Source organism: Nymphaea colorata, chromosome 1 (genome assembly GCF_008831285.2).
Source record: "Nymphaea colorata isolate Beijing-Zhang1983 chromosome 1, ASM883128v2, whole genome shotgun sequence".
Taxonomy (NCBI): Eukaryota; Viridiplantae; Streptophyta; class Magnoliopsida; order Nymphaeales; family Nymphaeaceae; genus Nymphaea; species Nymphaea colorata.
Window position 1 is genome coordinate 15,575,604 of NC_045138.2, and position 11,056 is coordinate 15,586,659.

At 41.9% G+C, this 11,056-nt stretch overlaps 3 protein-coding genes across 4 annotated transcripts; 2 read left to right on the forward strand and 1 right to left on the reverse strand.

Moving 5' to 3' along the window:
• The first annotated feature begins 1,606 nt into the window (after positions 1 to 1,606).
• Positions 1,607 to 3,353, forward strand: LOC116249697 (probable F-box protein At2g36090). Its single transcript, XM_050076416.1, has one exon. The coding sequence runs from the start codon at positions 1,684 to 1,686 to the stop codon at positions 2,710 to 2,712; it is 1,029 nt and encodes a 342-aa protein (XP_049932373.1). The 5' UTR covers positions 1,607 to 1,683; the 3' UTR covers positions 2,713 to 3,353.
• Positions 3,354 to 6,495: 3,142 nt separating this feature from the next.
• Positions 6,496 to 7,253, forward strand: LOC126409922 (uncharacterized). 2 transcript variants are annotated; one of them, XM_050076847.1, is made up of 2 exons: positions 6,496 to 6,777; positions 6,883 to 7,253. In XM_050076847.1, exons 1-2 carry the CDS (start codon positions 6,520 to 6,522, stop codon positions 6,931 to 6,933), a joined length of 309 nt encoding a protein of 102 aa, XP_049932804.1. In that variant the 5' UTR covers positions 6,496 to 6,519; the 3' UTR covers positions 6,934 to 7,253. The 2 variants fall into 2 exon arrangements, with proteins under 2 accessions (XP_049932804.1, XP_049932799.1); XM_050076842.1 differs by having other exon boundaries at positions 6,496 to 6,764.
• A 123-nt stretch (positions 7,254 to 7,376) lies between these two features.
• On the reverse strand, positions 7,377 to 11,056 carry LOC116264896 (small RNA-binding protein 11, chloroplastic). Its single transcript, XM_031645352.2, has 4 exons — positions 10,312 to 11,056; positions 8,469 to 8,537; positions 8,237 to 8,343; positions 7,377 to 7,636 (listed from the first exon to the last, which is right to left on the reverse strand). Exons 1-4 carry the CDS (start codon positions 10,439 to 10,441, stop codon positions 7,535 to 7,537), a joined length of 408 nt encoding a protein of 135 aa, XP_031501212.1. The 5' UTR covers positions 10,442 to 11,056; the 3' UTR covers positions 7,377 to 7,534.

Below are 11,056 nucleotides of genomic sequence, written 5' to 3' on the forward strand. Positions count from 1 at the left end.
TAGATGAATTCGAAAACTTGGTTTTATTAAAACTAAGTTTTTCAATGAGTTTTGAAAACTTAGTCATTTGTTTAGGCGACATACGCATGAACAAACTAAGAAGGATCAGGTTTTTCACTCTCTTTTACAAAACCATGTCTTCTCAAGACAGATTTTTCCGCGAATCCAATTTTGATTTTAGAAGCAAAATATAAAGTTTTGTGTTCGGAATCTGGTTTTGAGTTGTCATCCAAAGCCTCTTTTTTTTTTTTTGTAGAAATTGGACTTTGTTTCAAATTTGAATTTTTAATCAATTTTTCAAACTTGGTGTGTGGGTTCCGGTGATACATCCAAAACAACGTTCTTTTGTGAAAAAAAAAAAATTGCGTCAATCTGGATTTTTTGACCGCCATCAAACACGACTAAAGCGGTCTCTTAAGACTTCAGAGGTTCCTTTTCTAAATTAAAAAAAAAAATAAGCCCTTAAATGAAAATTTTCAAAATTATGATAGAAAATAAATATTGCCTTTAATTTGCTGATGCACCATGCCAAGACTGCCAACGAAGATGCCTTTTTGACCTAATGCTTCCAACAAATGCTTTCATTGAAGAGAACCCATGCAGCCAGCAACTTGCATGGCTCCATTCCCTAATCCATTGAATTATTGTCTCCAAATTCAAAGGACCAAATTCAACTTCCCATGCTCAAACGGGTCAGTTTGGGGCACATTATGAGGCGCATCTCTAGTTCGACTCCCAGATAACTATGTTTTTGTTTCTTAAGAAAGGTGTGTTTTACGTGCAAGTTGATGCTCGCGAAGATCTCGTCGCTATTTGTTACCAACACAACTTTGGATCTTGGCAAAAGAGGAAGGATGAAGCTTTGGCTCTCGCCTCAGTGGTGGTATGGTATTAATCGTTTTGCTTCACTATACATAGCAATCTATGAGCTCGATCCGAATGACTTCATTCATTGCACCTACTTTTCAAGAAGGAAAGGAAAATGAAAACGAAGAACCAGTTTTGAACCGTTCTCTAGATACCACCCATCCAAATCAGCATAATTGAGCTTGTAAGCCAGTTGACACCGACCCACACCCAACCTGATTGAACTTAACAGCAACAACGGTTCAATCTTAACCAAAAATGGAGCAATCACCTTCATACAACTTGCCTATCTTCTTAATTATATCCCCAACTCAAAAGGAGAAGATAAAGCACATGACATATCTACGAAGCTTGACGTGGTAACGTAAATAAAACTTAAAAACCTTGCACGTCCTGCACTCATCCTTTGCCTTTGAAAACGAAAAAAAGGGCTTATAGATTTATTTCTAAAATAATCTTTATATAAATTATTTTTCACAAATAAATTAATAAATATATAAATGAATCTAGAAGAAAAACTTACACGATGGCTTCGGTTGTTGGTGCATTAATATGACTGACGGGGTAAGCATTTGACTCACGTTGTTTTCATTTCCAGTCACACGGCTAGAAAGTCAAAACAGGTAGTGGCGGTTTCGTAATTTTAGGAACACGCATTGAGGGTGTTTTCGTCACACACGGGGAGCCCCACCGTCTCCCTGCCGGAAGAGTGTTTCGGTGTTTGCATATAATATTGCTTCCGTTTGAATTCGAAGCCAAGACGCAAGAAGAGAAACGAGGAAAAGAAAGAGAAGGGGAGAGAGAGAGAGGGAGGCGATGGAGGTAGCGTCGACGCCGGAGAGGGAGGCGGCGGTCACAATTTCCGGCCTTCATCCTGACCTTCTCAAGCACATCCTCCACCTACTGGACGGCGCAGCCCTGGCCGCCATCGGCTCCACGGCCACCGAGTTCCGCGACGCGTCCGGCGACCAGATGCTCTGGCGGCGGCTCGTCAACGAATCGTGGCCGGCGACATCAGAGACGGAGCTTCACCGCCTAATCGCATCCACTCCTGGCGGTTTCCGCGCGTTTTACGCCGACTCATGCCCGCTCGTCTCCGCTGACTCTGTGCTTCCGGCGCCGGAAGGTCCGCAGCCGTCGCCGGTCGACCTGGTCTCCATCGTAGACGTTCGCCATCGCGGACGGATAATCTTCTCCAAGGTGCTTTACGGCGTCCCGCTCCCGGAGTCGGGGGAGGACCCGCAGCGAGTGGAGGATTGGTTTCTGGACTCGCCGTTCCGGATAGACGCCCTGGACACAAAGGACGACCCGCCCGTGATTTCCGTCGCCGGCGGCGACTGCACCGGCGACGAAGTGCGACGGCGACTCGCGGAGGACGTCCAGATGAGCTGGATCGTTTTGGACTTGACACGTGGCAGGGCGGTTAACTTGACGAGCTGGACGCCCCTGGAGGTGGAGCGCTACTGGTATTCGGACCTGGAGTACCAGATAAAATTCGGGACGGTTTTACCCCTGGAAAGGGAATGTATCTACTGCGCGGTGTCGGTCAGGTGCGGCGGGTGCGAGGAAGGGGAGCTGAAGGTGAGGGAGATCGCGATGACGATGGAGGACGTTGAGGGAAGGAATTTGCTGGGAAGGGAGAGTATGGACATTTTCGGGAGGGCCCTGGGGAGCGTGAGGCGGAAAGGCGAAGAGGTGCTCAAAAGAAAATACGCGGAGTTCCTGAGGACAAGATCGGAAAACAAGGAGAGGAAAGCCAAGCGGGACAAGCGGATCGACATGGCGTGCGTGCTCTCGGGCGTTTCCGCTTTCGTCGCCTTCTGCGCCTTTATGATCATCCGATGACTGTAATTCCCCCACCCCCCCCCCCCCCATAAACTTTTCATCTTTTAGATTCTTTTAGAACAAGATATTTATCACGAATTATTGCATTATACAAGGTGATAATTAAATGTATAGAATTCATGTTACTGCAATTCATACGAGGGCATTAATGGGAATTGTTATCCTGGCTTATCCTTCCTTCTTTCTTCCCCAGCTACTTTTCTGAGCGGGACCTGCCACCTGATTCCGCTGGTTTTACGAGTTCTAAGTTCACCAGTTTAATCCTAAATTTCCGACGAACCTACCTTGCCCATAACCACTTCTTAATGAAGGTGAGAGAGACATTAAGTGTTTCACCAACCAGAAATCTACCGATATGTAGTCGGTAATTGCGGGTTCCTCCTCCACCTAAACAGAACCCATCATCGGCCAATGGTGATTTGTGAAAGAAAAAAGATCATGAATGAGGTGTCACTGCATGCCCTTGGTTGAATAAGATAGCCGAACCGATGCATATGTATCATCTGCGTTTTATATTTCCGTTGCGGAATCAAGTCAGACGGAGTTGGTAGCTGATCAAAAGCAAAGTAGGACGGCAGGCATGTTTCCGACTCGGTTAGTAGGTCATATTCAATATTTTGTAGCTACGCTGCAATTGATGACGACGGGGTTCACTCATATATATATATATACATTCTCTCTCTCTCTCTCTCTCTCTCTCTCTCTCTCTCTCTCTCTCTCTCTCTCTCTCTCTCTCTCTCTCTCTCTAGATGGAATAATTTCTTAGACGCATTATTATGCCCCAAAGTATTATATAATTTGTATTGGGGCACTTCTTTAAAATTTGATCATATGCATCGACATTTTTAAGTTTTTGATCATCTAAAAGCGTGTTGATCACAAACGACGCACATGGAGACGGATCTTAGAATGAAATAAATATCCGCAGTTCTTTCAAAATTCGAACTTTACCTGATAAACTTTTGATAAAGTGGGTTGTGAAAGGGTTTCCGCAACACATGCGTACTGACATTTAATTTTCAGAAACAAACAGATATGCTCGGCAATGGCCTTGGGAAGGGGAATAGTTTTTTGTTCTCGACGTAGAGAACAGCTGACGCCTCTATTAGGTCATTTCATGTCTTTTCGAAAATTTATCATACCGTATAAACGAAAACCATTAAATTTTATTTTTAAAATATTATAAGAAAGTGGATCTAATTGTTCTAGGATCTCAAAAGAAGAGTTGGTACATATATATTGTGTTTTCGAAATTTTGAAGCAGTTCATCTGGATGCGCGAACAACATAAATCTGAAAAAAAAAAAAAAATCCCACGCATCCCAATGAACCGGTAAAAAAAAAAATAGTTCCATTGGTTTTATACTATCGGATCGCGTACGGTTAAAAATTTGAAAAAAGAAAGGCACTTGAGATGAAGATGAATTTTAAAATGAAATGCATCCAATTAATTAGTTAGATGAAAGGTCGCCATTTAAATGGGACCAGACTTGCATGGAGTGAGATGCAATTCCGAGTTCAACTTTAATTGTAATCCATTTTATTATTGACTTGGAACAGTGAACAGTAATAATGTACATAAGAAGTTTAAGATATATATTATACATGTGTAAGCCACATAAATAAGTCTTTATATGCATCATTGTCATCTCCAAGATAAGGATTGAGATGCCACCCAAATATCATATTGATTTTTATTTCTTGTCGGTGCGGTTTGTGGAATATATATATATATATTTTTAAATAAAAAATTATGCCAAAACAACTATTAGTTATATGGACCACAAACTATGCAGGAATACGTGGATCATTATCAAGTAAATCAAGCCCATGTATTTGACTTCATTTAATTCTTAAGATATTTTTCGATGTATTTTACAGTCTCATGTATCAAACCATATATTTTTATATATGTTAATAAACTTTTTCAATAAGGTGCTAGATTTAAACATTCAATTCAGATATTTATCATGTTTCTATTTACACAAGATTTAATTTGGATTTGGATATCTGATGAATTTGGTATGAAATATCCTATTTCAACATGGGTGTGTGGTCCATGAGGCGTCCGCCTTATTGGCTGGTCAAAGCCATTGTTGGCAAACTGACCAAGTCAACGCGCATTCATTGGCTCAGATTGCGCACACTTCCCGAACTTATATAAACAAGTAGTCCAGTAAGTTGCACGGAACCAAACCCAGCCGAGTCAACGGTTTTCACTCTGAAGAAGTCAGCCCACTAGCTCAAGTCGCTGTTGTTTTTTCATTGGCACGATCTGGGTTAAGCTAATTGCCTATCAGTTGCATGGTCAGCTTTAATTTCTTCTTACACTTTCTATATATAATATGTTCATAGTGCAGAGAACACTAATTCCGATGCTGCATAACTAGATCCAGATTCGGGTTGGGGATCTAAAAACTGTATCCGGCCCATCGAATAAGTCATCCGAACCATTGTCATTCAAATTCCATCAAAAATTTAATCAGCTTTTTATTTACTAATTACTCTTATTGCTTCCATTTTTCCTTCTAGTGAATCAAATTAATGTCATTGGTGCTTTTAGCAATAGTTTTCATAAACCCCAATATATATATATATATATATATATATATATATAGTCACAATATATCCAAAACCGAAAGTTTTGTACCTGATCTTCAAGGCCTATACCTGTCGAGATTGGCACCTACAGGAATCAAACTGACAACTGACTAATTACCGGTTGGTTTGACTGACAGTCTAAAACCCTAAAGCTAGTACCTTCGCCGGCACAACCTACACTTGCTTTGACATACGAGAGGTTGATGTGCCAACAGAAATCAAACCAGCAGCTGACCTCTTACCAGCCACTGACTCAGACCAATTATGGTTAAACATTTTAGAGTAAACTTTAATATTTACAACGTTATGACCAGTGGCTGAGCCACATATAAGCTGGTCTGGGCAGTTGCCCACACCAGCTTCTCAAAATTTTTTTTTTCAGTTTTACATCAAGATTGTTTAATATTTAATTTGCTATACATATAAATACTCCTTTTAAGTATAAAAACCTCTGAATCAGTGCCCTTTTAAAAAAAAAAACTGGCTTCGCGCTGGTTATGACATGCTTAGCAAAAGCTGTGGTCTTAAGCAGAAAAGAAAAAAACATGCTGGTAGTATTGAGCTAAATTCATGGAGCCATGCTGTTCTCGAGAGCGCGTAGTTCTCGGAGGCAACCTTGAGACTGTTCTACAAACACGGCATATGAATGGGCCTGGAATTGAAGCAAACTCTTTGTGGGGTCTTCTTTTTCTGGACATATGATAGAAACCATTATTATCAAAAATTAAACTCTTACATTTATGATATGGTCCTATAAACTTACTTTTTTTCCTTTTTCTTCCTTTTCAATTAAGAAAATTTGCAATTAAGGACATGTTTTTTTAGTATAATTTTGAAATGGTGTAACTTTTTTGTGGCAAGACACACTTCTTTTGTTCTTTGATCTTAACAGCAGAACTTTAAATCACAAAAAGTATCTCTTTTCTAACACGTTATCGTGTCCTTTCGATACAAAATGATTTGTTTTCGTTGGGAATCATGCGTCCCCAGAATCATGCAAAAATTGTATACAGTTCTTCAGGAGCTCTTTGCGTCGGCTTAACAAACAGAACTTTGAATCATAAAGAGTGTATCTTCTCTAGCCGTTTTCATGTCTTTTCCATATGGAAAATGTTTTTATTTTTCTTACAAAATATACCTTTCTAGAATTGTAAAACTGTATACAGTTCGTCAAATAACTTGAAAAACCAACCTGGCAATTTCGTGAATGGGCTTGGTTGAGGAGGGATTAGGTGCTGACAGGAAGGCAAAAACCAATATCGCAGGTACATCAGTGAGAGCGCCCTTCCTCATCCAGTCAATACCAACGACGCTGTCCAATCGAAGCACACGCCAATGGCGGCGGTACTGCGAACAGTCGGACGTCTCCTTCGAAACCCATCTCCGTTTAATGCTGCCCATCGTCGCCAACTGCCTCTGCGGCTCAGTTTCGACAGAGGGGTTGCCTCCAAGGTATTCGTTGGAGGTATTCCATTCTCCTGTTCGTTATTTTTCATTTGCTTTACAGGCACGCTGTGGTCGATCTGCTTTCGTTTACATGGAATATGCTGTTTTTCCCTTCTTGCTGCAGCTTGGTAACGAAAGCTCAAAGCTATGGCAAGAAAATTCTGATGCTAATTAACGATGAGGAGTGGAGGCATGAGATGGAGGAGTTCTTTTTCATCAAACTTCGCACCAATGCTGATCATCACGAGGTCAGGATACGAGCTTATAATTTCCAGATATCAAAAAGGTGGCCTGTGGCTGAGGCTGTCCATCTTTTTGTATAGATTATCCGAGAAATCGTTCTGTAAATTTTGGGACATCCCGGAAGGCGATTGGGACCCTTTCAATGAACCAGTGGGGATGGATTAGGGACCTTTCGGGTCCCAATTTTTGTCTGTGTATCCTTTGTCCCCGTCTCATGTCTTGTGAAACACGAGGTGCAGATGGCAAAGGATAGGTAACTTCTCTGCCACCTATTAACAACTGAAGGTCCACGCGATTATCTATGGCCAACTTCAGAGCATGTGCAGAGAGAGAGAGAGAGAGAGACATATCCAAAGCCCTATAATTCCTGCTACATATGAAAGACGAGCTTTGCTCAAAGCTCTTTTTCCCGGTAACAAGGAGAACCTCTAAGAACTGCGCCCAAATTATGAAACAATTCTAGTGGTAACAAAATCTAAGTTTTACAGTGCTATGAAAGGTTAACATCATTATGTCTCGATCTGAGGCCCACATCAGTTGTTCCTCGTAGGTGGTCCTCGAGCTCTTGGCACAGAATCCTGAAACTGTGTCCTGGGTTTTGCATTATCTACAAATATCACTCTACCGTTCAAGATCTGTAAACAGAAAGACATCCAATCAGGTCCGTTTAATATCAGTAAGAATATATAATGAAGACTGAATTAGTCCTGCCTGGGTATTTTTATTCAATGACAATGAAGCCTACTGAATTTTTTAAATTAGTAGAATTGGTGGCCCGGAAGGTATCATACTAGTTGTTTTGTGGTTGTCCCCTCATGTAAACCCACAAGGTATCCCTCATCCACCACTAAAAGGGTTTTCCTACTGTTCAGCATTAAGGCAAAGCACATGCGCAGGTATTGGGTCGCAGACCTCTTGAGGCCATGCAATTAACAGTTGAGTCTTCCTCTTGAGCACGCAAAGCAAGCTCATTAATAGGCAGGCCACAAAATAACACCTTCTAAAGATCTTTTCAAAGACCGAACTGCTTAATCTGCAGATAAACCCCAGGTAAGCCGCCACTTTATGAGGGCAACACCATGAGAAAGCTCATAATGTAGAGTGGCAGTTAGACCTGGACAACCGCTCTATCTCCAGCACAATGTCACAATCTGTCAAGCTTAGGCCTATGTTTGGGTGGGCTGGGCCAAGAGCAGCTGCAGGCAAGGGAGAAAGGTGCTAGAGCAGGCATTTACCTTGCCATTCATTTCTTTTATGGCCTTTTCGGCTTCCTCTTCTGATGCAAATGTCACGAACCCGAAGCCTTTAGATCTTTCAGACACCTTGTCCATAATTATAGAGGCTGCAATCAAACATGTTAGCTATGTAAAATCTGATAGTTTCAGAAGAACTTAATGAAGACAAGCACGACCTATGGGATATGAAAGTTCAGAGTTCCAATTGGGAAAAATTGATGAAAGCAAGCACCTTCTATAACCTGACCAAACGGTGCAAAAGCTCCAGCTAACAATTCCTCTGTTGTGTAAAAAGATAGTCCTGCAAAATATTCCAAGGGAGAAGACTAGAAACTGTAATGGCTTCTTAACTTCACTTAATTGAAGGGCGAAAAAACAGAAAAGCCTTGATTGCTGGCTTTCAACTGAAAACTCAAAGAAAAGTATCCCTAAACCATGACTGTCTTTGTGTTAATTCAAGAAGTCGGATGAACTTCGACAATGCTCGAACAGAGTAAGTCTTTTTAGTTGACATCACAAAGGCCTCATTGCAGTATTTTCAGGATAACTCATCCAAATGCAACGGTTTTTCAGGCAAACATGTGAATGGAAAATACACAACTTAAAAGAATCGGGATGGACTAAGTTACTAACTATCACAAAATGAGTAAAAAAAGTTGATTATCTTCGTCTCAACATTTTTGCATCCAGAAAAACTTCATCTTCACCCTTATCTGCTCAATGTAACCACCTCTCCAGGAGAACCAACAGATTCCATCATACGCCCTATCAATGACCTGTCCTATCCCTCCAGTGTTGCGCTGCTCTAGAATTCACAATGCCTTCACAATGTCATTCAGAATCTATATGACACCTGCCTAGGCAAAATTGGGACATTAAGCTACTTTACTGTCTAGCATGCCAGGCCCCGTTTCTACTCATTTATGCACCGTTGCTAACAGTCGCTCAGGCCTCTATGAAGTCTCATCTTTAACGCCCTAGACTTCCTTAGAAAGCCCTGTAGCAGCATTAACATGTCCATTCACCTAAAGGAAGGAAACCCATAGAAGACCAGATAACCCGTGGCTTCATCAATTCCCTGTAGTAAAAGCACTAATTATATGTAAAAGGCCCCATACACGGGATGACTTAATCTCCACACAAACCACCAACATGCTAATACAATGCATCTTAACTGTTAGCTGGCCTAAGTAGTTGAACCAAGGCAGTGCCTTCCTGACAAGATCTTTCAGCACCTAATCCCTCCTCAACCAAGCCCATTCACGAAATTGCCAGGTTGGTTTTTCAAGTCATTTGACGAACTGTATACAGTTTTACAATTCTAGAAAGGTATATTTTGTAAGAAAAATAAAAACATTTTCCATATGGAAAAGACATGAAAACGGCTAGAGAAGATACACTCTTTATGATTCAAAGTTCTGTTTGTTAAGCTGACGCAAAGAGCTCCTGAAGAACTGTATACAATTTTTGCATAATTCTGGGGACGTATGATTCCCAACGAAAACAAATCATTTTGTATCGAAAGGACACGATAACGTGTTAGAAAAGAGATACTTTTTGTTATTTAAAGTTCTGCTGTTAAGATCAAAGAACAAAAGAAGTGTGTCTTGCCACACAAAAAAAGTTACACCATTAACGGCCGGAATAAAGCTACAATCTTCACGCATTCTACATCAACCAACAAGAGCAACGTTGCCAAGATTGGAGACTTTAACTAAAGAAAGTACCAAGAACTAAAAGTGCCAAGAACTAACACTAGAAGTTCTGAAATTAACCATGTAGAAGACTTTTAAGAGATGACCACCTAAGAATTTCGAGAAAAAACACTCGTATTACTGGCTACGGACCGGAAAGAGAAGATGCTAGTGTGGATCAGGTAACTATCATTCTGTCGTGGAGAACCGATATCCTTCACCTTTTTAATCACCTCAACGGCTCAACCAGAAACCGAAGCTCATCGTTGGCACACTTAAAAATTCAAGTTAACAAACAGCATACTCCATGTAAACGAAAGCAGATCGGCCACAGCGTGCCTGTAAAGCAAATGAAAAATAACGAACAGGAGAACGGAATACCTCCAACGAATACCTTGGAGGCAACCCCTCTGTCGAAACTGAGCTGCAGAGGCAGTTGGCGACGATGGGCAGCATTAAACGGAGATGGGTTTCGAAGGAGACGCCCGACTGCTCGCAGTACCGCCGCCATTGGCGTGTGCTTCGATTGGACAGCGTCGTTGGTATTGCTCGGCCGAGTAGGGGAAGAGGAGGGTCGAGGTCCCGAGGGGCTTCAAAATTGGGATCGATTGAAGTTGAACTTCATCCGGACCAAGTGTAGCGGTAGCCTGATCAAACGTAGTCAATGTCACCAGGGTACGCCATTTTTGGCCTCGCACCCGCGTCGACCGATGCGGGTGCAAGTGACACCCAAACCAGTCGAAGAAGAATCGGGTGCGGTCAGCAGCACCCGATTAAAATCCTCTTTACTCGCAGCGGTCAAATGAGAGTGAGTCTAATATGGTCTAATTTTTAGGGTTTATTTTATTTTATTTTTTTACTGTTTCTCTCCTCTCGCCTGCGATCTTTCTCTTCCACCGGCAGGCGGCACCTTCCTCTCCAATCTCCACCGGCAGGCGGCATCATCTCCGTCCGGCTCCGGCGGCATCAGGTTTCTCTCTCTCTCTCACACACACACACACACACGCACGCGACACACTCTCACATCTCTTGAAAGGAATCGAGGTTTTCTGTTTTTGGATAGGCAAGTTAGGGTTAGCCGTAGCTTTTACCAGGTTACGCGCACGGCTATGAACCTGGGAACCTG

Excerpts from the sequence above, each read along its gene's own strand:
- LOC116249697 (XM_050076416.1), top strand. The coding sequence starts at position 1,684 with ATGGAGGTAGCGTCGACGCCGGAGAGGGAGGCGGCGGTCACAATTTCC.
- LOC116264896 (XM_031645352.2), bottom strand. The coding sequence starts at position 10,441 with ATGGCGGCGGTACTGCGAGCAGTCGGGCGTCTCCTTCGAAACCCATCT. Across the intron at positions 8,538-10,311 it reads CTCCAAGGTATTCGTTGGAG|GACTATCTTTTTACACAACA; the intron begins GTATTCCGTTCT and ends AATATTTTGCAG. Across the intron at positions 8,344-8,468 it reads GTTTGGTCAGGTTATAGAAG|CCTCTATAATTATGGACAAG; the intron begins GTGCTTGCTTTC and ends GTTTGATTGCAG.
- LOC126409922 (XM_050076842.1), top strand. The coding sequence starts at position 6,520 with ATGGGCTTGGTTGAGGAGGGATTAGGTGCTGACAGGAAGGCAAAAACC. Across the intron at positions 6,765-6,882 it reads ACAGAGGGGTTGCCTCCAAG|CTTGGTAACGAAAGCTCAAA; the intron begins GTATTCGTTGGA and ends TTCTTGCTGCAG.